The sequence below is a fragment of the Canis lupus genome, chromosome 24 (genome assembly GCF_048164855.1).
Source record: "Canis lupus baileyi chromosome 24, mCanLup2.hap1, whole genome shotgun sequence".
Classification (NCBI taxonomy): Eukaryota; Metazoa; Chordata; class Mammalia; order Carnivora; family Canidae; genus Canis; species Canis lupus.
This window is the reverse complement of record NC_132861.1, coordinates 38849929-38875350: the sequence shown is the minus strand read 5'-3', so window position 1 is coordinate 38875350 and position 25422 is coordinate 38849929. Positions and strand designations below refer to the sequence as shown.

Sequence of the window (25422 nt, the reverse complement as noted above, 5' to 3'; positions counted from 1 at the left end):
TTCCAGTCACTTAAGCAGCCGTGGAGTGGGAACAGTGTCAGACTCGAGTCTTCCTCCTTCTCGGAGGGAACCAGCCACTTCGGGCTGCCCTGCGCTCCCCTGTACAGGGCGACTTGCCCCCCGCCTGCTCCGCCGCGGACGCACCCCGAGATGGAGAGCAGAGCCCTACTCCTGGTGGCCCTGGGCATGTGGCTGCAGAGTCTGGCCGCCGCCGCCCGTAAGTCCCGCGCGCGGGCCCCGCCGCACCTGCCGGCTGGGTCTCGGCCGCCCCGGGCGCGGGGAGCTGGCAGGAGCGGCGGCGGCGCTGCAGGGGCCCGGGACGCTCCCCGAGCGAGCCGCGGGGCTGGGAGCCGGGGGCGCCGCGCGGGAACGCTCCGGCCGCTCGCGCCGCCCTCGTCCCGCGCTGTCCCTCGCCCCCTGGCGGAGGCCGCGCTTCCGGGAGTCGGGGGCGGCCCGGGGCGGGACGCGGCCCTGGCGGGAGAGGCGCGCGGGCCAAGGTGACCCCGGCGCGCGGCCGCGGGGCCGCGGGGGGCCGAGCCGGGGGGCGGAGGCGGGGGAGGCGGCGCGCTCGCCTCGCGGGAGCCCCGGGGCGCTCGCTCCCGGCGCGGGCGCGGGCGCGGGCGCGGGCGCGGGGTGGGGGGCGCGCACCCTCGGGGGCCCGGGGCGCTCCCCGCGCGCGCCCCTCGCCGCGGCGCCCGGGGGACCCAGCCCTGCGCGGAGCCCCCTGCACGCGGCGCGGCCGGCGGCGGTCTACGTGCTCCCACAGCCCCGGTCACCGCCGCGGCCCGCCGGGTGCCCCAGGGATGCGAAGGTCTTTCTGCCTCGGAAGACAAAGGCCCCGCGCCGCACCTGGCCGCTGTGCAGGCAGCCCCGGGCCCTTGCACCTTGCGTGGCGCACGGAACGGGCCACGGCCACCCGGAGGCGACCGAAGCAAGTCCTAAAGCCAGGCGACGTTTCCTTCTCCCTTTCCGGTGAAATTGCACTCAGGGCAGCGTTGCCTGGACGTGCCCTCAGGCGGCCTGGTTCGAGTTCTGGTTCTTTGTCCTGACTCTGAGAGCAGCTCAAAGTGCATTTCAGCAAGGGGCTGTAGAAGACCCTTTCTGTTAGATTTATTTTTAAAAATGCAGATTTCAGGGAAGCCCGGGTGGCTCAGCGGTTTAGCACCTGCCTTTGGCCCAGGGCGTGACCCCGGAGACCTGGGATCGAGTCCCACGTCGGGCTCCTTGCATGGACCTGCCTCTCCCTCTGCCTCTCCCTCTGCCTGTGCCCTGCCTCTCTCTCTCTCCCTGTGTTCTCGTGAATAAATAAATAAAATCTTTAAAAAAAATGTAGATTTCACCAAGTCTGAGTGGGTAAAAAGACAAGTATTTTCTCCGTGTTTAAGAACACTAAAGGTTCAATCAGAAAGTCTTAAGTATCTTATATAGTGGCAAGTTTCCTTCCATAGTGTTGAACTCTGCCCCAAAAGATGGTAAGAACAAATTCCATATTCTTATTTCAGAAAATACACCATGGTGTAAAGTTACTTTTACCATAGAAGAACACACAAATATGTGTTGTCCACAGTTTGTTTGGTTGGCATTAAAAAAAAAAAACAAACCATTTTATTTATTCATTTTAAGAGAGAGGGAGAGGGAGAGAAAATATAAGGGGCGGGGGAGGGGCATACGGAGAGGGAGAAGCCTATGGACTCTGGGATCCTGACCCGAGGGAAGGCAGACACTTAACCCAATGAGCCATGCAGGAGCCCCTTGTTCTTGCTGGCTTCTTAGAAGTTCAGGACCCTACATTCCTGGTCTAGTTAGTGTCACCTCCCTGGATTTAAATTCCTCAATTCTAAAATGAGGAGTTCAGACCACACTCAAAATTCTCTTAAGCTACTCTAATTCATACTCTTCGATTTAAATGGACACTTTGTGATTGATGAATTAAATTGGATTTTAACCAATGCATGCTTTAGCTGGCTGTAAATTAAGGGAGGATTTTTTTAAACGATTTTGCACTTTTTGTTTTTGTTTTTTTGAGAGCAGGAGTGTGCCGGGAGGGGAGTGTTGGGGGGGCAGAGGGAGAAGGAGAGAGAGAATCCTAAGCAGGTTCAGCACCCACTAGCCAGCAGATGCTGGGCTCCAACTCAGGATTCTGAGACCAGGACCTGAGCCAAAATGAAAAGTCAGATGCACAACTGACATAGCCACCCAAGGGGTCCAAGGGAGGAATCATTTTTAAGTAGACTTGAAATTAATCCTTCCTATTCTTCCCTCCCACTCTCACTCTACCACTTCCTCCCTTTATATTATGCTTCTCCCATCACAGCAAATTTCCCCTCCTTTTCTCCTCCAAATGAATTAATCTAGGAATGTAACAATTTCAGAGCCAAAAGATAGGAGTGTGAGAAAATGGCAAACAGCACCTCTCTGGGCTCTGACTTAATTTATTCTGGATTTTTTTTTTTTTTTTTCTAAGAAGAATGTGAGGCTATGAGGCACTGCCCTCAGGTTCTTTATTCTTGAAGCCACCTCAGTTTCTGCAGGGCCTCATTAGGGAACTTGGAGCTAGACAAGGAGCATATGGATCAGTACTCAGTAGCTATAAGTCTATTTGACCTGCCATAGTGAATTTCCAGGCTAACATCTAAGTTAAATATGATGGGTGATGACAGCAAAATAGCTGATACCATTTGCAAATGGAGCAGAGCTCACCACTGGAATGATTGATTGATAGTATTGAAAAGTGCAAGTCAGACACAGAGGTAGAGTTACAATGGAAAAATTTCACTTTCTTCCACCAATGTGTTTTTAGCTTCGCCTTCCTTCTTTGCTTTATTCCAGGAGGAGAAATTGGGCTCTATAGTTTACTGCTCCTGTTTTATGAACATTTTTTTTTTCTAAAGAAATGAAAAGCAAACCTGTTAAATAAGTCAAGAGCAATTGTCTATGTTGGAATATCTGAAAAGACCAATCAATTCAGTCAGAGGATATTGATTTTCTTTCCCCCCTCACCATATCTTATTTTGTTCTCACCCATTCCATTTGGTTTTTGGCATTCTGTAGAAGCTGCCTGAGTCAGTTAAGTATGACCATCAGTTTCAGAGAGAAGGTAAATTATTGATGAAGTCCTTTAGGTATGTGTATAGTCGGGTAGAAAATTCAAAGAGAATTTCATTAAAATTGAGGTCTTGTGCTTCATGTCTTCATATGCACACTAATTGTATCCATCGGATAATTGTGAACTGACTTTAGACTATCTTTTATGGGATGCTCAATGTTCCTTCTTTTCTAGGAACAATACTGTACCTTCTATAAATTTACCTTTGAAATAATTTGATCTCTTAACATAATTTCATCTCCATAAGTTATTATCCACATTAAGTAAACGTCCTTGTCTTTGTTTATACATGTAGAATTTTAGCTATTTAAGAATTTAGAAATGAAGATTACATAGTCAAGGAGTGAATTAACTTGTAACTTACCCCAAATCTTACCTTACTGCTGAATAAGGACATGTCTGATGGGAACAGGTTGGTGTGGTGATGCTGATGTGATAAGTTGAATTCAGAATGGAAGCTCTTATGAAGGAATATACCTCAGGCAATTGCCCTTCCACTATTTTAAGGCCTTACTTTCTAAGGGCACCTGATAAAAAAGATCCTTACCCCCTTAAAAAAGGTAAGTGCAGAGTCATTAATACCATTTTTATGTATGGAAAACAATAATTCACTTAGTAACAGTTGAGTCAAATCAGTTCATCTGCCAGCCAAGAGCAATCCCAGTGTATACTGGGACAGCTAAACATATTGACTGACCCACATCAGTTGTGTGAGAAGGTGAGACTTGGAAAGTACATTCATCTTTAGGATGCTGAGACACTCTTACAAACACTAGTAATGTGAAAATTTCTATCAGAATACCAAAGAGAAGGGAAGATTGACTGTAATCGCTAATAACATTTATGATTTCATGTATAGAACTGACATAGAATTGAAAATATCACGTAGCATATAGAATGGTGCTATCTTCTTGTCAAATGCTTCAGTATGCTTTCTGTAACTTAAAATGGAAAATAGTTTCCTTGAGAAGTGAAATAAAAATCTCCAAATACAAATTTGAGAATGTAGGAATTTCCTATTTTTTTGATTCAGAAGTTATGTACCCACAGGAAATGTTAGTTGTGAAAATTGGACCTCTCAAGGCTATGCAGATAATCTCTACAGGAGCTACGATTTTTTTTTTTTTTTGAGAGAGAGAGAGAGAGATAGAGAGAGTGAGCCCATGAGCCCAAGAAGGGAGGGGCAGAGGGAGAGAGAGAACCTTAAGCAGGCTCCGCCTTCAGCACGTAGCTGACATGGGCCTTGATCTCATGATCCTGAGATCATGACCTTAGCCGAAATCAAGAATTGGTGCTCAACAGACTGAGCCATCCAGGCGCCCCAAAATCAATGAGTTTAATAGACCTTTTTTTTTTCATGGAAATATGCAAAGCTAGACTTAATAGTGTCCGACAATATTTTTAGTCATTTTAAAACCACCAGCAACATGAGGGCTACCGTAATCCATAATTCGAGGGAAGAATAGACCAAAGTGAGTGCCATCCTCTGGAATTGTGCCAAGGCAATAGTCTTAAATATCAGTTTGACAGATAGGTGGTGGGTGAGATCTGTCTGTCATGTCATTTGGGTGATTTCTACCTCAAAAAAATTGGTGATCAAATGTTAAAATATGATTATTGAGGAGGGATGAGTTATTTGATGTGGAGAGATATGGGACAGGTGAAACTAATTTAGTTTTACATTTTCTAAAGTACTTTCTAACAATAAAAAAAACTCTCTTGGGCATTGAAAGCAGAGTAGATTAAAAATTTACAATATTTTTTTCTTCTGTTAGGCAAATAATAAGGCCACCAGAATACTTCCTGGTCAGGAAGGAAAAGGAAAACCTACACCTTCAAATAAGATGGAAGGCAGAGTGTATTTTTGATGGGTCAGTGGCTTTCAAGTGCAATATGGAAATGAAAAAAGCCTTAAATATCAATAGTTTACCACAGGCTCTTATTTGAATAACTTATTTTAGAATGTTCAGATGCTAGAAATTTGTGTGTGTGTGTGTGTGTGTGTGTGAATGTGTGTATGTGATCAACTTGTCATCTATAAAGAATTGCTTAGCAAGACGCTTGGGTGGCTCAGTCAGTTGGGTGTCTGCCTTCGGCTCAGGTCATCCTGGAATCCTGGGCTCCTTGCTCAGCAGAGTCTACTTCTCCCTCCCCCTCTAAAGCTCCCCCTGCTTATTCTCAGTCTCTTTCTCTCTCTCTGTCTCAAATAAATAAATAAAATATTAAAAAAAGAATTACTTAGCAAGTAGCCACAATATTGCTTAAGGAATTTTAGAAAATAATTAAAAAGGAAATGTTGGCCAGCATTCAGCTAATTACAGGATAATCCTGGTTTGAATGCCTATATCATTCTTTTTTTTTTTTTTTTTTCATTTTTTGGCCTGGCTTTGCAATGTTATTTAAAATTTCAGATTTTCAATGTTTGAATTGTGAAAAGAGTGAGTTTAGATTAAGAAATTAGAAGTACCGGTTATTTATCTTCTGAGTTTTAAATAGAGAACTCTAGGGGCACCTGAGTGGCTCAGTGGTTGTGCGTCTGCCTTTTAGGTCTTGATCCCAGGGTCCTGGGATCAAGTCCCACAGCAGGCTCCCTGTAGAGAGTCTGCTTTTCCCTTTGCCTATGTCTCTGCCTCTGTGTGTCTCTCATGAATAAATAATACAATTTTTAAAAAATAGAGAAATCTAAAATCTACAAAAATCTACCTTCTTTTTTTTAAGGTTTTATTTATTTATTCATGAGAGACACACACAGAGAGAGGCAGAGACACAGGCAGAGGGAGAAGCAGGCTCCATGCAGGAAGCCCTATGTGGGACTCGATCCCAGGACCTCGGGATCATGCCCTGAGCCAAAGGCAGATGCTCAACCACTGAGCCACCCAGGTGTCCCAAAAATCTACCTTCTTATAGTAGTTTTAATTTTTTTTACTTGTCAAGAAATTAAATAATTTCCACTAATATGACTTCCCTTTGACTTGTCCACCTTGTAGAAGAGTTTGATTTTATTTGAAATGAGATTTACTTCAAGTGTTCACTATAGTATTAAATGGAAATTTATAAAAATTTAGATTTATTGTTAAGAGAGTCAAAAGGTAGGCTGAAGTTTTATTTCTCTTCTTATTCACTTTGGGATTAACTCTGAAGAGTTAAAGTAGATTCTTTCCCAAATTTGCTTTGCTATAGTTTTTAAAGCTTTGACTTTGTGTGAAAGACTTCAGATACAAGAAATATTGGAAAAGAATTAACCAGTTCTCACATAGCACAGGTATTTCTGAACAACCCGCTGAATTATTTTCTAAGCATTTTTAACTGATTTACCTTGCTGTGGGTGTGGGATCAATTTTATACAAAAGTTTCCCTAGGCTTCCAACTTTTCTTATAGCTTATATTTTTAAAAATTATGCTAGTGAAAAGGAAACAACATTTCCTCAAGCCTATTATATAATATTTTGAAATTATGCCTTAGATGTAACCAGAGATTGAAAGAGGTAAGTAATACATGAGATAAGTGGAACTTTACCATGTAAGAGCCAATAGCCAATGTTCTTTAGGAGAATGAGTTTTGAATCGTAACCAAAAGATTTGGATTCTGGTCTCTGTCAATTTTTTTCACCTGAATGGAGGATTAGTCATTCTCCATTCAGTCTACATATATTTAGACAAAATAGAAACAAAAATAGCATCGGTGGTAGTTGCTTATAAACCTAAAACATACCATTCTAGCAAATAAAACAGACAACCCTCCAATTAGCCACCTCTCCAACTTTTCCTTTTTTAGGAATTCCAGGAGGAAATGATTTTGTAGATATCGAAAGTAAATTTGCTCTAAGGACCCCTGAAGACACAGCTGAGGATACCTGCCACCTCATTCCCGGAGTGATAGAATCTGTGGCTAACTGCCACTTCAATCACACCAGCAAGACCTTTGTGGTGATCCATGGCTGGACGGTAAGACAGTTTCTTAGGGAAGGAGCAGATTGGGGTAGACCAGGCATCTGACTTGCTTGCTCCAGTTGTTGGGAACACCATGATGAGTCTCCATATCCCGTATTTCTGCTTGTTTTCTGATGGCTTTGTTCTGAACTTGAGTGCAGGCAATTCTGGCTGGGGTGAGGACTGTGGAATCTAAAATTACAGGTTCATAAGTATTTCCCCCACGTAGGGCCATCCTTCATTTTACTATGGTACTTAGTTGGTGCCCTCGAACCAGCCACTCTTATGAGGTGAGAAAACAAGGCTTTGCTCAACTACAGAGCAGAATGTAGGTTATCGCTTTAGGATGCCCTTGGACACCTGGTGTGATCCGGATTCATGCAGCACATTATCAAAGGTCTTCTCCTAAGGGAGAACTTGTCAGAAAGAGGAGAGGGTTGGAGTAGAGTGAGGAAGTATTGATTCTGGTTCTGGCTTTGCCATTTTCCAGCTCTGTGATGTGACTGATGCTACTTCTCGTCTCTAGGCCTCAGTCGACTGATGTGTAAGACAAAGAGGTTAGACTCTACTTCCAAAATTCTTCAATTGTAAACTTTCGGGAACTTTTTTAGCAATGAAAGAAGGCTAGCGAGACAAGGTGTCATACAGAATGATTAGAAAAAGTGAAAGCTGTGGTTATATTTGGTTACATTTGGTTACAGTTACTTTTACTTTTTTTCAACTAATATTTTTTAAAAATTTAAAATTCAATTAGCCAACATATAGAACATCATTAGTTTCAGATGCAGTGTTCAATAATTTACCAGTTGTGTATAACAGCCAGTGCTCATTTACTTTTACTTTTAAAGAATATGAATAAGTGATAGGGATTAAGGAGTGCATTTGTTGTGATAAGCACCAGACGTTGTAAGGAAGTGTTGAATCACTAAATTTTACATGTGAAACTGCATGTTAGCTAACTGGAATTTAAATAAAAACTTCTTAAAAAGAAAAACAAAACTTAAAAATAAAGACTATGATTAAAGTACTGCCTTCTAAATGTGCCAGACATGTACTTTCCATGGTACAGTTCTTATGTAACTACTTCAGTTGGTGGTTAATATTTTCAAACCAAAGTGAGCAGATTTCATTTTTTATATAAAAAGGACTTAAATAAAATGGGAGGTTAAAGAGAAATAATCCTGCCATTATGTCAGAGCTTGTGAATATAGTAATAGATACTAAATAAATTCTAATGAGATGAATTAGAGAATGATTGACAGATTTCTTTTTTTTTTGATTGATTTTTTTTTGATTGACTTCCATCTCCATTCTTTTCCTGTGTAACTTAAGTGCCTTTCTTATTAACAATCTAGAACAATTGCTAGACTTTTATGGAGATGAAGGCAACTACTAACAGAATTACATGGACGTGTATTTTAAAAAAATCAGTTTACTAGTTTTACATTGTAAATTTCATATGTTATGATAAAAATACATATTAAAATTCTTAACATAGGTCTTTTATAAGATATTTAAATAAGTGGTAATCATTGGTAGTTTTAGAGATGTTTTGATTTTATATAGAACTTTAAATACCTTTTGAAAAAGTATAGTAAGCTTAATAAACATTTTATATGACAGAATAAATTGAGTATTTCAATCTTATCCCTGTGAGAACTTGATACTTTAGGAATTTTTGAAAAGCATAGTTCCTTCTCATGCAAAGATGAAATGGCTAATTCAGTATTGGTAGACAGTGCCAATTTCTATCATTGGTCCACTAAGCCCACCATATTCTTTACCTTGTGTGTCCTGACATTTTAAGTCTCTGAGCTCAGGTGCCAAGGCCACCGGCTGTGGTATGGAGTCTCATCATAAAGAGCTGGTTGGTCTATGCAATAACTAATCCAGATACACTGGGTAACTGATCTCAGCTTATTTCGGTGGACTGCCTGGCTGCTTCAGTTGGACCACCTGGAATGAGTGGACAGGAGGACTTCAGTTCAGCTGTGTGTCTTTGAAATCAAAGATTTCAAAAATTTGTGCTGATTTAAGGAATCTCAGAGAAAAACCCTAGTAAATAATACCTTTTTAGAGTTAAAAGGTGATTGCTTGGGTTTTCCACTCCTTTGCTGTTCCAGGTCACTTACAGCAGTATTTTATGTTGAGTTAAAAAAAAAGAAAGGACTAATTTTTAGGCAGTTAATAAAAGTATCAGTCACTGTAGGAGTAAGTTGGGTTACCTAATCTTTGACAGATTGCCTAACTTGAAAATATTGATAGTACAGAAAAACTTACAATAGGGGCTTAGAGCAAATGAGATTTTTCTGCCTTATGTGAGGTAAACTGTTTAGCAGCTCAAGATCCTAAGACAAAGGGAAATAAGGAAATTCTGCAGCTTTTCATGGAAAATCCAGAAGAATGCTTAGTGTGCATTAGAGCACACATCCCAGATTACAAGTTGGACACAGCTGTCCTGCAGCTTTGCCCCTGCTTAGGTCTCATAGACCAGAGTTCTCATTGTAGTAGGAGGTCCTCAAGCCTGGCTGAAAGGATCAGTAGTTAACATTGCATTCTGAACACCTGACATCATCCTTTCTTGAAAAGATGCAGAGGGTAGCAAATTCCCAACAGCTAAGAGAGGAGAAGGAGAGACAGGACCAATTTATCAGAGTTTTGGGCTAGGTGGTATTCTAACTTGTTCCCTCAAAGACCCAGGCTGCACTTAAGACTTTTAATTTTTATTTATTTTTTATTTAAATTCAATTTACCAACATATAGCATAACACCATTGTTCATCCCATCAAGTACCCTCTTTCACACTTAAGACATCTTAAAGCAGCCTCTCACTGAGACAGGTTCAAAGAAGGTTTTTTATTTTTTTAAAGATTTATTTATTCATGAGAGGCACAGAGAGAGGCAGAGACACAGGCAGAGGGAGAAGCAGGCTCCATGCAGGGAGCCCGACGTGGGGCTTGATCCCTGGTCTCCAGGATCAGGCCCTGGGCTGAAGGCGGCGCTAAACCGCTGAGCCACCCGGGCTGCCTTCAAAGAAGGTTTAAATGAGTTTCTAATGGGCTTTAAAACTTTTTTTTTTCCTCTTCATGCTTGAAATGGCAATAGCTTTAGAGCTGGTATTATATCACTGCAAATAGATTGGGAGTCAGAATGGATACAAGAAGACATTTATGAGGTGGCAAGTAACTCCAGAATCATCTGAACCCAACCCCTTTGTTTTATAGGTGGCCTAAAAGGTTAAAATAGTGCCTCCATTCATAGAAGTAATTATTGGAAGAGCTGGGACTGAAACCAAGATCTCCTGGGTTTCAGGCTTGCTTTTTCCTACCACAGGGCACAGCAATGAGGTGAAAAATTGTGCAGTTGTTAGTATCAGGAGCTCATGTTTTGATAGTTTTAGTCTAGAAAATAAACTAAATAAAATGTAAGCATATCTGAAAGAATCCACTATATAAGATCAAAATTCCAAATGAAGTCTCTTGGTTTGAGAACTCATGAGTCCTATTTTTTGCTATTGGAATTATTCTAAGAAAAATGTAGGTTTTATAGGCCTCCCTTGAAAAGTTACTTTAAACATGTATTTCAGAACCTTCTTCATTGAGTACATATTTAAGTAACCTTTACAGTGGTTACAACATGATTTTCTCTCAGGTTATGGTAAGGGCAGGGAGACTTGGGGATTTGAATCAGGTTACTGGATGTTTGAGCTCAGGGCAAGATAGTGCACAGTATTCCAATCTGCAGTTTTTAAGTGTGTTTCAATTTTTTTTAAAAGTATGCATCTTTGCAGAGGTGTCCGATGCCCTCCTTGAAAACTTAAAATTTTACATAAATAGAGTTAACTTGAGAACTCTTATAGTTCTTTCGATTTTAAATTTGGGAGCCTTTTTAAAACAAGAAGCAAAGATTTATAGTTGCCAGTTTCCTTATCTCCAAACAGGACCAATCTAATAATTTGGGAAGTGTGACTATTAAACCTCATTAATTTCTACTTTGATAATTAAGAATTTGAGAGACTTATAAAAAAAAATCTAAACCAAAGCTGATCATTTTCTTATATATTAACAAAGAGATTGCCAATAGAATTTACCTTCTGTTAGGATAGTACATTTAAAACTATTTTTTTCATTAGCACATCCAATGTTGTACGTAAATGACTGTTTATAGGAAAAAAGTGTATTTGCATCCTCCAAAACAATGCAGTTGTGAAAGATTTATTAGCCTAATTGAACGTAATTAAATTTATTTTAAAATAGTCTATAATTCTGCAGAATTTTAACTTATTCAGATGGATCTTTCATATAAATTATTGGTTTTACAGAATTTATAAAACAAGTTTTTAAAAACTGATGGTGTAAACCCTAATCTGCTGTTCCTCAGCTCAACACATCCCTTCTTTGGCATGCTCAAACTTGTCAGGCACACTCTGAACACTCTTTTGCATGATTTGAATTTTCTTTCTGAGGCGGTGGGCTTCCTTTCAAGTTTGTATGTTTGTTTTCTTTCCATTTCATAGAAGTGTATTAGGCCGAGATATCTATGACAAGTTGTAAGTGGTTATTTTAGGAAAGCTTGTATCATCCTTTCCAGGTGACAGGAATGTATGAGAGTTGGGTGCCAAAACTTGTGGCTGCCCTGTACAAGAGGGAACCGGACTCCAATGTCATTGTGGTGGACTGGCTGTCACGAGCCCAGCAGCATTATCCAGTGTCTGCAGGGTACACCAAGCTGGTGGGAAAAGATGTGGCCAAGTTCATCAACTGGTTGGCGGTAAGGACTGGGGGAAGAAGACATGTGTCCAAAACATATCTCTTCACTAGTACTAAACAAAAAACTGGTTTTTATTACTTTTCACTTAAATATAAATATTTTCTGGAGCATTTCAAATCTTCAGAATAAGCATGGGCATTTTTTTTAGCCAGAAAGCAGCATTATGATAAGAATGATAAAACTGTAAAGTCAAGCCATAGTCCAGCCCCGCCCTATCCTCTGATATTTTCATAGTGAATAGATCTGGGGAGACCAAGAACTAAGTGGGCAGACCAGACAAAAGCTTGTTATTTCAGGGCAGAGAGAAGATGTCATATTTAGCCAAATCTTTCTCTACCAGTTGACTGGCACATGGAAATGTTACCCTGGCTTTGACCCATTAGAATAGCAATCTTTTTCACGAAAAGATTAACAATACCCATTCCTTAGTGTAGATTAAAGATCCAGATTTTTGTTGAGGGTTAGGGGACGGATTGATTTGAGCTAGGAAGAAAATGTCAGGGAAGGTCTGTAGCATATGAAGTGGCTAAGGGTGAGGAGTTCTGATTTAGCTGCCACCTTATCCACTTTATTCTCTGATGCCATCCTCTGAAAATTACCTTTGAAAAGTATCTTGGGGTTGGCTGAAAAAAAAAAAAACAAACCTAATACTCTGATGGGGCCCAATTATTTAAGCCAGATACTTGGAGGTAAAAAATAAGCTCTGTTTATTGGACGGACCATTTAAAGAGAAAAGTTCTTTTCTTGACTCTTTTGCTTGTCAGAAAAGTGAACCTGGACAAATCAGATCATCTGCATGGGCCTCAGGCTTCCCATCTGTTGAATAAAGAGGCTGGACCGTGTGTGTCTATGATTCCTTCTCCCTGTAATATTTTCTGGTTTTAAGTCATTTTCTGACTAACCTTAAAGAATAAAATGATTTGGGTATTTAGAGTAGGGAATAATGGGTTAAAGCTAAATATCTGTTTAATATATGTGTATGTATTTACAGATAGTTTATCTACATACAGATACATACACACATATATACATTCACATATCTACATATAAATATATAGCTATACATGCATACATATATTTTCAGATATATGGAAATTCAGATTTCCATATGTTTCAATTTCAAATGTATGGGACAACTTTCTAACTTACATATATGTTTTTAAAGAAAGAGAAAATGTCAACACTAGAATATTTCTTTGATCTATAACACAGAATTAAAATAAGTAGAGTTAATTTTCAGCATTGCCTGTATTTCAAAAACAGTATTTATATTCATTTTTTCATTTTAGCTTTGATCTTTTTGTACAGAGCCATAAGAACCCCTTTTTCTTTTTCTCTTCCAAAGGAGGAATTTCAGTATCCTCTGGACAATGTCCATCTTTTGGGATACAGCCTTGGAGCGCATGCTGCTGGCATTGCAGGAAGTCTGACCAATAAGAAGGTCAATAGAATTACTGGTAAGAAGGCAATGCCAGTAGATTTATCATAGAAAAGTTGAGATGCCTGTCATTCTGAAAGAGAATAGGATGCTTGTCAAATTCCCATATGTATGTGATGTTCCTCTTTGTTTGCCCTGACATTTGATTATCTTGTGGGAGGGCTCTTTTTCTGGAGTAGGATAGAATATGGGCCTTTGCTCTCCTGGGCTTACCACCTACTGTCAGAAGCGAAATAGAACAGAGTTAAGCACAGAGAGCCCAATGGAGTCCCTGGGAAGCTCATTTCCCTCCTCCCTCTGCTCTTTCCTGTGGTGGTATATTGCATGTATGTCACCTCTCATATCAGTGCTGGGAAAAATGGAAAAGGACTAATCCAAGAGGCTGCTCGGAAAAAGGAAGACGCTCAACCAGGGCAAAGGCAATGGATGATTTGGCATGACTAGAGAAAAAGAAAGAACCCACCACTGTTTGAAGGCCTTCTCACCAGGTTCAAAAATAATTTATAAAAGAGGCTCTTCTTGTCCTGAATGAAAATTGCTATTTAATAGCTAGTTCAAGAAACTCAAATTCCTTTTAAAGGCGCTAAGCCTAGTTTTAATATTCTCTGTAATCTAAGGATCCAATCACTACAGAATAAGGAGCTAATAAGAACATATGTGGCTGCCAGTTACAATTCAAATGATGAACAATCCAATGCTAAGGTGAAACTAATGGAGGACAAAATGAATGGGAATTTAAATATCTGTGAGGACTTTTTTTTCCCCCCATTAAGGTCTAGATCCAGCTGGACCTAACTTTGAGTATGCAGAAGCTCCAAGTCGTCTTTCTCCTGATGATGCAGATTTTGTAGATGTCTTACACACATTCACAAGAGGGTCACCTGGCCGAAGTATTGGAATCCAGAAACCAGTAGGACATGTTGATATTTATCCTAATGGAGGCACTTTTCAACCAGGATGTAACATTGGGGAAGCCATCCGTGTGATTGCAGAGAGAGGCCTTGGAGGTAACTATGATTTAGAAGTTAATTAAACTGTTTCGTTCTTAATTCTTACTGATCTAGTCTCCTACCCATTCCCCACAAGTAAGTAGTTTTAATATATACATTTAGCCAAGAAATGTTTCTGAAGAAGCTATCATATTCAGCATGATTACCTTTACAGCCTTACTACTTCCTTTGGTCAGACAGACACTTTTTATTTTATGTATTATGTTGTAGACTACACTGAGTACTGCACTTCCAGAAATAAAAGAAAGGAAAGGTGAGATCTACACAAGAAAACTCCACTGCCTTGGATAATAGCAGGATAAAATGATATCTGGTCACATGTTATTGCACTTTGAATGAATGTGGTTGTGAAACCTTTAGAGTTATTTTGAATTTTACTGAAAGTAAAATACATGTTAATTAGTCCAAATTCCCTTTGACAGCCATTTAAAGGACATACAAATAAGAAACAAATCAGGCACACCTGGGTGGCTCAATCTGTTAAGCATCTAACTCTTGGTTTCAGCCCAGGTCGTGATTTCATGGGTCATGGGATCCAACCGTGCATGGGGCTCCACCCTCAGTGGGGAGTCTGCTTGAAGATTCTCTCCCTCTGGGCCTCCCCTTACTCATGTACACATGTTCTCTCTCTTTCTCTCTAAAATAAATAAATAAATCTTTAAAAGAATTTTAAAAATCCCACCAAATCACTATTCTCTAACAATAAATATCTCAAAATTTAAGGAAAAAATGCAATTTAATATTATCTTAATATTTACTTCAATAATTATGTTTGTGTTAAATTTATAATTTGTTTTAAGGGCTTTTTTTTCATCCTTTGTGGGCAATGCAACCAACCTATAGTCAGTAAGCTCAGGTCTTTTGTACATAGGTTTTAGAAATTACAGCTTAAGTTACTATTTTCAATAGTTATAAAAGTTTATGGTAAGCGATACACTTTTATTACATTGCTAATTATTTCTGTGATTCATTTAATGTAAAAACCATTAGCAGTGATACAATCTTCAATTATACATAGTATCTATGATAAAATACTTTTCACTTAATATTTCTGCCTTTCATGATGTTGTTTCTAGAAGCATGTAGAAGTGTTTTATGTTTTCAATATAAGAGAAGGATGTAACAAACTGGGGAAGTCAGCTTCTACCTTGAAGTCTCTTATTACATTTCCATAAACATACAAATGTAAGACAGCAGAAAAGGCAAAAGTTCTCGGCATATTTGCAATTTTGACACTCAGAGCTGAGAAACTGCCACCAAGAATACCTCCTTAAGTAGGACTTACACTCAAAAGGTCATAAGACTAGATTATGGGTAATTTTATTCTGACTACACACCTAAGCTTGTTTAGACATGCAAGATGAAACACTTATTATGGACTTTCATGGAATTGAATTTTCTTTGTGCTTCTTTCTTCCCAGATGTGGACCAGCTAGTGAAATGCTCCCATGAGCGGTCCATTCACCTCTTTATTGACTCTCTGTTGAATGAAGAAAATCCAAGTAAGGCCTACCGGTGCAACTCAAAGGAAGCCTTTGAGAAAGGGCTTTGCCTGAGTTGCAGAAAGAACCGTTGCAACAACATGGGCTATGAGATCAATAAGGTCAGAGCCAAAAGAGGCAGCAAAATGTACCTGAAGACTCGCTCTCAGATGCCTTACAAAGGTAGGCTGGAGAATGTTGTGAGTAGGGAAGATCAATTTGATCCTATTTTTTTGTCATGCTCATTGCCTCCCATGTACTGAGTCTGTCCATTGCAACGGAGGTGGCAAGATGATGTTACTAGACTCTGAACCCTTACTTGTATTTCTATTGATAGAGATGGAGTTACCCTGGTCCATTTTACTGAAGCTCCCAATTCCCATTGCCAGTAAGGCCCAATGCACAACCTGCACTACTCTATGCAGCAGCCTTGCTTGCCACCCTCCTCTTTGGTTGTGACCATTAGCATGGGCCAGCCCATTAGTACCTGGCTCAGAGTTCATTTGAAACCATTCATCTATCCAGGTCAGCAAGCAGACTGTGGCCCATGGGTCAAATCCAGCCCCCCATCTGCTTTTGTAAATAAAGTTTTATTAGAATACAGCCACACACATTCATTTTTGTATTGGCTCAGGGTGCTTTCTCTACTACAGCAGAGTTAAGTAATTATAGAGACTGTATTGCCCACAAAGCCTAAATTTTTTAGTATCTGGCCCTTCACAGAAAAACATTTGCCAACTCCTAAAGTTTGCTTTATTATTTTTTTTAAAGATTTTATGTATTCATGAGAGACACACAGAGAGGCAGAGACATAGGCAGAGGGAGAAGCAGGCTCCCTGCAGGGACCCTGATGTGGGACTGGATCCCAGGATCCTGGGATCCTGACCTGAGCCAAAGGGAGATGCTCAACTGCTGAGCACCCAAGCTCCCCTCCTAAAGTTTGCTTTCAATGAAGGCAAAAGCTACCTGTATTTTAAATTCATCTATTCCTGAGAGGGAAGAATATATCAAGCCTCTAAGATATTTCCATTTTGTCATGAATTTGTACCAGCTGAACTTCAAACTTGGCAGTTTGTTTAGAGAAAGATTTATAGGGATTGAAGGGAAACAGGAGAAGAGATACCAGGGAAATCTGGCAAGAGGAACTACGACCCGAAAAGCTAACTTATGTGGAGCCCAGGTAGAAATCCGAGGAAAGCGATGGCATTGAAATACAATTTTCCAAGGTAAAATATATCTGGTGGAGGCAACCATTAGTAAAGTGGTTTGTTAGAACCTCTACAGCATTCATTTGGTGGCCCAAAGGCCTGGAGCAGCAGGAATTCAAGGAAGCCTTTAAGCAATGAGGAAACCTTTGTTTCCTTGACTCTTTAGAATGAGAAACTGTGTGTGAGGTATAGAGGAGACTGGAATCTTCCAAAGACTTGGGAGATCTCGCTTATCACCCAGGCATTCTGCTCAGTGCCACACAGGGCTCCATCACTATTCACTATTCTTGGGGGAACTTCGGCAGTCTCAGCTTCCCCTGCTCTGACCTGTGGTGATGCCTGCAAGGGCTCCATTCAACCCCAAACTCGGTTTCTCTTCACCCTTTAGTAGCTGTGTGTTAAGCCTGCGGAGTTTCCTATCTCCTTAACCTCCCTCATCCTATCTACTCAGGGTTTTTGTAGCGATACAGAGAGGAGAGAGGAAATGTAGAAGTCCAAGTATCTGCTTCCAGAAGCTCTCCCTAATACAGAACACATCAGGAACCAGCAGTCTTTATGGCCTCACTGTGATTCAATGACTAAATTTGATTGTGAACCTGCTATAATATCTACTTTGTGCTAGATGGTGAGGGGGATAAAGAATATAAATGTGATCTTCTGGCCTGAGGGAATTTACACATAGGGTAGGGAGTCGGACATACCCATAAAACATGAAGAAATACAGTCACATACAAATGCCCACGTCCCATTAACAAATGCCAAATATGCTCCATACAGATATTTGGGGATAAGATGTCCAAGAAAGGGAAGAGTTCATGGAGAGAGTCATGGGTATTTTGGCTACTTGATGTGATCTCCGTTGTGCCCCATCAAAGGTGACTACTTTCTAGGACTGCTTAGCAATTCATACACACCTGTATTCTTCCTATTGACTACAACCACACTTTACTGAAAGGGAGTGGAATTCAAGGTCTGTATTTTCTAGTAACAAACACTGTGTAGACATGAAGAAATCTTTCCAAACCACACAGACAGTCATGCGTGAGCACTTCCTATTTAATGATTCAGAATTCTGTGGTTCTGAATTGCCTGCTTATCTGGGGCTGTGGTGTTTGCATAAAAACTGATTAGCACTTGTTCCCTACATTTTCTCCCTACAGTCTTCCATTACCAAGTAAAGATACATTTTTCTGGGACTGAGAGTGATGCACAGACCAACCAGGCCTTCGAGATCTCTCTGTATGGCACTGTGGCTGAGAGTGAGAACATCCCTTTTACCCTGTGAGTAGCCACATGGTTTTACCTCCAGCATGTGGGCTTAAATGGCACTGCTACCTGCTATAATCATTGGTCTTTAGAACAGAAGAAGAGTAGGACACTTGGAAAAGAAATAATTCAACAGAGTTTTTTTTTTTAAAGCTTTATGGCAAAAGATATCCATTAGATTGGTACCTATAATAGCATGGATTAGAAACAAAATAAATATCCAACATTGAGGCAATAGTTAAATGAATTGTGGTTTAAAGTCCATAAAATCAATCTATTTTCTAAAAACTATAATTATAGAAAACCAGGTAAAATATGGCAAAAAATGGAAGGTAAAATATGAAATAAACAAAGAAAGAATAGAGAATTATATATATCCTATGATTTTAACAAGGTAAACATGTTCACATAGCAATATAGATTGGAAGGGGATATATTAAAATATAAATATCTCTGAATGATTGATTTATGGATTTTTTCTTAAGAATTGTATTAAATCATTCATACTGTTAGTGTAAAAGTTAGAATAGATTAAAAGGGTGTAGATATCTTTTAAAATACCCTACATGGGGATCCCTGGGTGGCGCAGTGGTTTGGCGCCTGCCTTTGGCCCAGGGCGCGATCCTGGAGACCCGGGATCGAATCCCACATCGGGCTCCTGGTGCATGGAGCCTGCTTCTCCCTCTGCCTGTGTCTCTGCCTCTCTCTCTCTCTCTCTCTCTCTCTCTGTGACTATCATAAATAAATAAAAAAATTAAAAAAAAAATTTAAAATACCCTACATGCCATTGATCCTCATCTTGAGTATTTTGTTGGACATTTTTTGCGTTTTTAAAATATTTCCCAAACAATAAAGCTATTTATGTCTTGGGAGGAAGAAAAATGAAAACACACACACACACACACACACACACACACACACACCCAAAACAAAAAAACTTGTTTCTAAACTAACCAAATATGCTGATTTTTTTCTTCAGGCCTGAAGTTTCTGCTAATAAGACATACTCTTTTCTAATTTACACGGAGGTGGATATTGGAGAACTGCTAATGTTGAAACTCAAATGGAAGAGTGATTCATACTTCAGCTGGTCAGACTGGTGGAGCAGCCCTGGCTTTGCTATTGAGAAGATCAGAGTAAAAGCTGGAGAGACTCAGAAAAAGTAATTAAATTTATTTTTCTCCATTCACTTTAGACTCACTGCATCCTTACCTAGGGATAATGGAGCCTTCAACACTCAGGTGGAATTTTAGCAAGATTTTTCTTTAAAACTCTATCACCTAGGTAATTACACCTATAATTTTGAGGAGGGGTGTTTTTTTATTGTCATTGCTATGGAGGTATAATATTTCTGAATTTCATGGAAAGAAAATATAATCCCCGAATTGGTCACAATTACTGAGTGAGAGCTAAGATTTTAAGTTGAGGATCTCAGCTTCTCATTTAACACTGTCTCTTGCAAGCACAAAACACTTATGGAAAGAATTTCAGAGATGTTGACATTCAAAGATTAATGAGATTAATCATTAATAATTAGATGATAATAATAAATAATAAGATTAATTAATAAGATTAATCTTCTTTTCAAGAAGAATGAGATTCTGTAGTCTCATCCTGTCTCCCCACCTGCACCTCATATATATCTATAAATTAATTGCATCAAGAGCTCTGTAGGATTTAAAACTTTTATAGTAAATGTATAGGGATTTTGCAAATTATAGTGTTAATAAAAATGTTATTGTTAATAACAATGACTCTTTGAATTAGGATTGATAAATTTTTTATCTTTGGTCATTTTCTTTTATAGCAAATAAAACACATAAAAACAAAAAAGGAGGTGGATTGAGAGGCTATGCAGAGCATTTGCTTCTCTAACAGAACAGTTGAGGGATGGTTTGTGAATTCCTGAAGGCAGATACAAGGATACAAGATAATGATCTTGTATCTATCACCTTGTGGTGAAAGCCTTGTGATTTTAAGGCTGCACCAAGCTGTCTATATGCCTGTCTGGACTGATTATTGTTGAACAGTGGGTGAGGCCCTCAAATTCTGAATCAGATGTGTCGCTGACCAGAATGGCCTGATTTTAAACAGCTTATTGGAAATATCAAAATAATTAATCAGAATGATCAGGTGGGATTTAAATAGCCCTAACCAAATCATATATTTTTTGAACAACTGTTTCTCTTTTCCCATATGACATGTTCACATTCATTTTCTTCTACAGGGTAATCTTCTGTTCCAGGGAGAAAGTGTCTCATCTGCAGAAAGGAAAGTCGTCTGTGGTATTTGTGAAATGCCATGACAAGTCTCTGAATAAGAAGTCTGGCTGGTGAGCATCATGGGCTAAAGTTCCTTGGGTATCCTGAGCTTGCAGTTAGGGGACACGGCTTTATACATTGCTCTTCATCCCATAACTTAAAGACTTGCACTGATTCTTGTGGCTAGAATCTTCAAGGGGTCTTTCTTAGCTTTTCTGTATATACATCGGACTGGCCCACTTGTTTTGGGCAGTATTTCCTCTTTTTTCTTTCTCTTTCTGTTCTTTTATTTTAGTTCTTACACTACTACAAAATCTTTACTGCTGCTTTTTTCAGTACTGTATCCCTGCTACCTTTATGGATCCTGTGTGCAGAGCACACAGCACGGTAGTCATCATGGTGGCTGTGGGCATACTTCCTTCAGGGGAGGAAAACATCAACTATAGCACATAATCCTTGGTGTTCCAAGTGGCAGCAGACTCTAGGACAGAGAGCCAAAGGGGCAGCCACCAAGCACCCATCTCAAAATCCCCAACGATGGGGAGCTAATGGAGTTAGAATTTAGGAGATAGTTTTCTTTTCCATCTCAAAACAATCCCCTGGCTTTTTCCTACTTGAACTTTAAGACTAATCATATGGCAGCTGAATCTTTCCAGAGTATAAAGACTAAATGGAGATTAAGTGTGTGACCATCCCCATCCCCTCCTGAATTCTCACATTATCTTACTTTCATTTCTCTACTAATTCCCTTGCCAGATACCAAGTACTAATGGGTTAGAAGCATAAGGGGGAGAAGCTTAGATCATGTCATACAATCCAGGGACACAAGGAACAATGGGAAAGGCTGGTCACAACATTATCTAGAAATAGAAAAAACAATTGCTTCTGGTATGTCTTCTCTGTTACATTTATAGACAAAAGTAGAGAGTAAGAAGTGCCTAATAAGAAAAGTATATTAAAGACCCTATGTAGAATATCTCTATTATTTTAAATTTCTATTTCATGTTATAATTTATCCATGATAATTATAGATTATGGATTATGGATAAATTAGGAGAAATAGGCTAAAATAAAATCACTGTGACTATACCCCAGGGACAACTCCCAATTAACATTTAAATTTATATTCTTTCAGACTTTCTCTATGCATATATAACATTTATTTTTTTTTCATTTTTTACAAAAATAGAATTGTGACATACACTTTGAACGATAAGGTGAAACCACTTGATTAAAAACATTAATGTAAAAAAAACACATTAATATAAGAGCACTCAAGATAAACTTGAAATAAAAAATAGTTAATGGTATTAAGCCAGGCAGTATAAATAAATTTTTATCTGAGTGGAGACTGTTCTACTCAGAGGTTCATTGCTTTGTTTTCCCTCATCAAAAATCTGAGAAAATTTTATATTTTATTTAATTTTTATAAAGGGGCTCCCATCCCGGTGGCGCAGCGGTTTAGCGCCGCCTGCAGCCCGGGGCGTGATCTGGAGACCCTGGATCGAGTCCCGCGTCAGGCTCTCTGCGTGGAGCCTGCTTCTCCCTCTGCCTGTGTCTCTGCCTCTCTCTCTCTCTCTCTCTCTGCATCTCTACGAATAAATAAATAAAATCTTAAAAAAAAAAAAAAGGGGCTCCCATGTGAAGTTTTATACATGCATTTATGTTACATATAAATGTACACAAACACACTTGTACACACATATTCTCCCCAAATCATCCATAACTTTAAATCTATATGTGAATGTAAAAGCAAAACCTGAAAAATTAGGAAATATATCCGGCAGTTTTAAGAATATTTCTGGTCATATTTTTTATATAAGTCACAATCATTTATCTGAGAAAGATTAATGATACATTCCTTATCTGTTTATAGGATTACTGAGACCACAGATATTTAGGTGGCTTTTGTTTTATACATCTGAACTTTATCTAGGAAGTAATTATGAATCAGACTAATAACCTTCTGCAGTTTCCCTCTTCTGTGACTAAATTAAAACAAAAGTTCTCTGTCTCTTATCTTCTGATATAACTCTTTAGAAGACTCATCACAAGAAAAGAAAAGAATCAGGCATTTCATTTGACAGGTTTTAGGATTAAGAAATCTTAAATGATACCTTCTTTGAAATCATTTGGTTCAGTCTTCTAAAAATGATAGTCTTTATTGGGACACCTCTAAATAGATCTTAGAGAGTCTTTCCTGCCATTTTCCACATCTGATCCCATAACCTTTGTTCTGAACTTCCAGTTGAATACTTTTTCATCATGAAGGTGGGAGGGAGGATGGTTGTAAAACACTAAGCAAATAATAAATTGCCCTTCCTCCTCTGCTTTTTCTCAGAACCTGAGCAAATCTACAGAAGGAAGAACAGCACATAAATTCTATGAAGAATGAAGTAACTTTTACAAAGGATGCCCAGTGCTTTGGGTGTTTCAAAGAGAATTTTACTGAGTATTAATCCCAGCTCTGTCTTTGTTAGTTGTTTTAGGATACAGTCTCAAACACTCAAAAAAGTGGCTAATTCAATTTGAGGAGTATAGTGGCCAAATAGCACATCTAACTTTAAAAGATTATAGATTTGAAAATCACTGTTTTGTCTTTTGAGAAAGAGATAAGACTGTTTTGGCCCATGGGAAAGAAGATGCCTTCTTTATCTAGTGAGTTTAGCCATAGCCTAAAATTGAGTAGAATCTCATATTTTAATTGGAAGTCTGCATTTTCTGGATTGATATCTTCTCAAAGTTTTCTTCAAGTCTGAAAAAAGAAAGTGATTTTTTTTTTTTTTTTTTTTTTTTTGGTGGCATGAGTTGGACCCATTTACTTACCAGTCAAAACGTCTGACTTTTTTTGGAATGATTCTTCTCTTACCATTGGGTTCTGTGTTGCCCAGGAGTTAACCAGGGACTAGAGACTTGAGGAGAGGAATAGAAAATGAAGATGATAAATCACTGAAACTTTAAAACTTCCCTGCAGCTGGTTGCATCATTGCTAAATTACAAATTAAAAGAGATATAAAATTCAGACCATTTCAGTCTCAGTAGGCTTTACAGTTTATTGTTTAATCTCTGCCCCCTCTTGTCTCAAGATTATATTTTAACAGTGTTTTCTAGGTTGGTGTTTTACATGAGCTTGTTATTTTCAACAAACACATAATTTTAACTATGGGGGAAGGAGATGATACCACAATTTCATTATCAGACTTCAGAAATTATATTCATCAATTTGAGGTCATTTAATATCCTATAGGCACTATTCCATTTTAGATTTATCTCAGTCATGCTTCAGTCATACTTTGAGAATGTCTTTTTCTTCCTTGGTTTTAAAGAAAATATGTATTCAAGGTCATGCATCATGTAAAGTCTTATAAATTTTAGACAACGACCATTTTTACTAAGTTTAGAGGTGAAAGTATTTACCCATAAACAGTGCTAAAAACCATCGTGGGCAATTAAAAAAATTCTCAATTGCCACTGCCACATGAAATGCCATGGGAGATGTTGTTTTTAACAACTAGTCAAGAGTGAGTGAACAGTTATTTATAAACTAGCTATCATATCTTCAGAATGATCTATATCTTAATATAAATTGATAAAGAAGTAAAATGTCTCAAAGGCTATTGCTGGGAATCCAAATTGTGAACATGTGTGGGTATCTGAACATATTACTCATACATGAAATCCCACATGTACATTTATTATTCAGCATACCTTGGAAAGCAAATAATCAAGGGATATAGTATTAGGATGTATTGGAGTAAAAATTATCCCAGAGGTGCTAGAACTTCAGCCCTTCATTTGAGAAATATGATTATGCCTATACAAAGTAGGATGAATGCTGTGATTGATGTCAGCCAACTTGGAATGAATTTTCTCTAAAAATAAAATATTGTGAGATTTATTGTTGTCATCCCCCTTTATTGCTAATTCATTAATTTTCTGGATTTGGGTTTTGAACAAGGGTGCATAACCTTGAGAAAATATAAATCCAGTCAGTAAAGGCCCTAGGAACTCTGGCTTCTGCAGACTTCATTATACATATATGTATATGTATATGTATATATACATATATATATAATAATAATGCTTTGGCTTTAAATGTTATTTATTAGCTGTAAATATATGTGTGTATGAGTAAAGGGAGATTGCTTTATTGGAAAGGTTTTGGGTAACTACATTTATAGACATGTGGTGCTAACTTTGTACATGTCTTTGTCAGTGACAGTCTCACTGGGCCAACTTACTCTGATGAAATAATACCACAAAATAGACTTTTTTTAAAAAAAGGAAACTTAAAATTATTTTAAGAAATAGAACCTGCTTTTAATAAAATTGACAAAATTTTACTAAAACACTAAGTCATTTTGTATTGTTTTAATCCCCTAAAAAGATATTTTTTCTTAGGGCAAGTTCATTCCGCAAATTTTTACTGATTTACTGAGTAAAATTACTGTGCTTGGTAAAAAATATAGCTTTTAAAAATTACAGGCACACTATATTTTATTTTTATATTTACATTTGTAAAAAGCTTTAGAGATCCTTTAAACTAACTATAAAGGAAAATAATACAGTTTTTTTTTCCTAAATAAAATACACAGAACTTTCTTTGCCTGCACCTACTTTTTCACTAGTAAAATGTTAGATTAATGTAAGAATTTTGACCATTTTCTAGAATACATTATCTTTATTTCTGCAGTCTAATTGTTACCTATGAAGTAAGTTTGTTCAATAAAATTAACTATTTGGTGTGGGAAGGTGCATTTTTTAGAACTTTTCTTTGGGAAAAGAACAACATACAGCCATACATGCACTAAATAGAGATTGCTTCTTAGTAAAATCAGAAAGAATTTAATACAGAAAATAATTGTTTCAGTGGCCACTGACCCAAAACTTCATTGTTAGTTAGATATAGAGTGTTTTAGGATTCCATCTGTATGAAATTTTCAGAAAAGGCA

At 38.6% G+C, this 25422-nt stretch overlaps 1 protein-coding gene across 1 annotated transcript; it reads left to right on the top strand.

The window, feature by feature from the left end:
- LPL (lipoprotein lipase) lies at positions 1-24368 on the top strand. The gene is made up of 10 exons (XM_072796393.1): positions 1-217; positions 6882-7051; positions 11627-11806; positions 13152-13263; positions 14018-14251; positions 15676-15918; positions 18104-18224; positions 19189-19371; positions 20437-20541; positions 22812-24368. Coding segments are annotated over exons 1-10 (1416 nt in total). The 5' UTR covers positions 1-150; the 3' UTR covers positions 22813-24368.
- The last annotated feature ends 1054 nt before the right edge of the window (positions 24369-25422 follow it).

Coding starts and splice junctions, on each gene's coding strand:
- LPL (XM_072796393.1), top strand. CDS start 151: ATGGAGAGCAGAGCCCTACTCCTGGTGGCCCTGGGCATGTGGCTGCAG. Junction 218..6,881: donor GAGTCTGGCCGCCGCCGCCC/GTAAGTCCCGCG, acceptor TTCCTTTTTTAG/GAATTCCAGGAGGAAATGAT. Junction 13,264..14,017: donor GAAGGTCAATAGAATTACTG/GTAAGAAGGCAA, acceptor CCCCCCATTAAG/GTCTAGATCCAGCTGGACCT.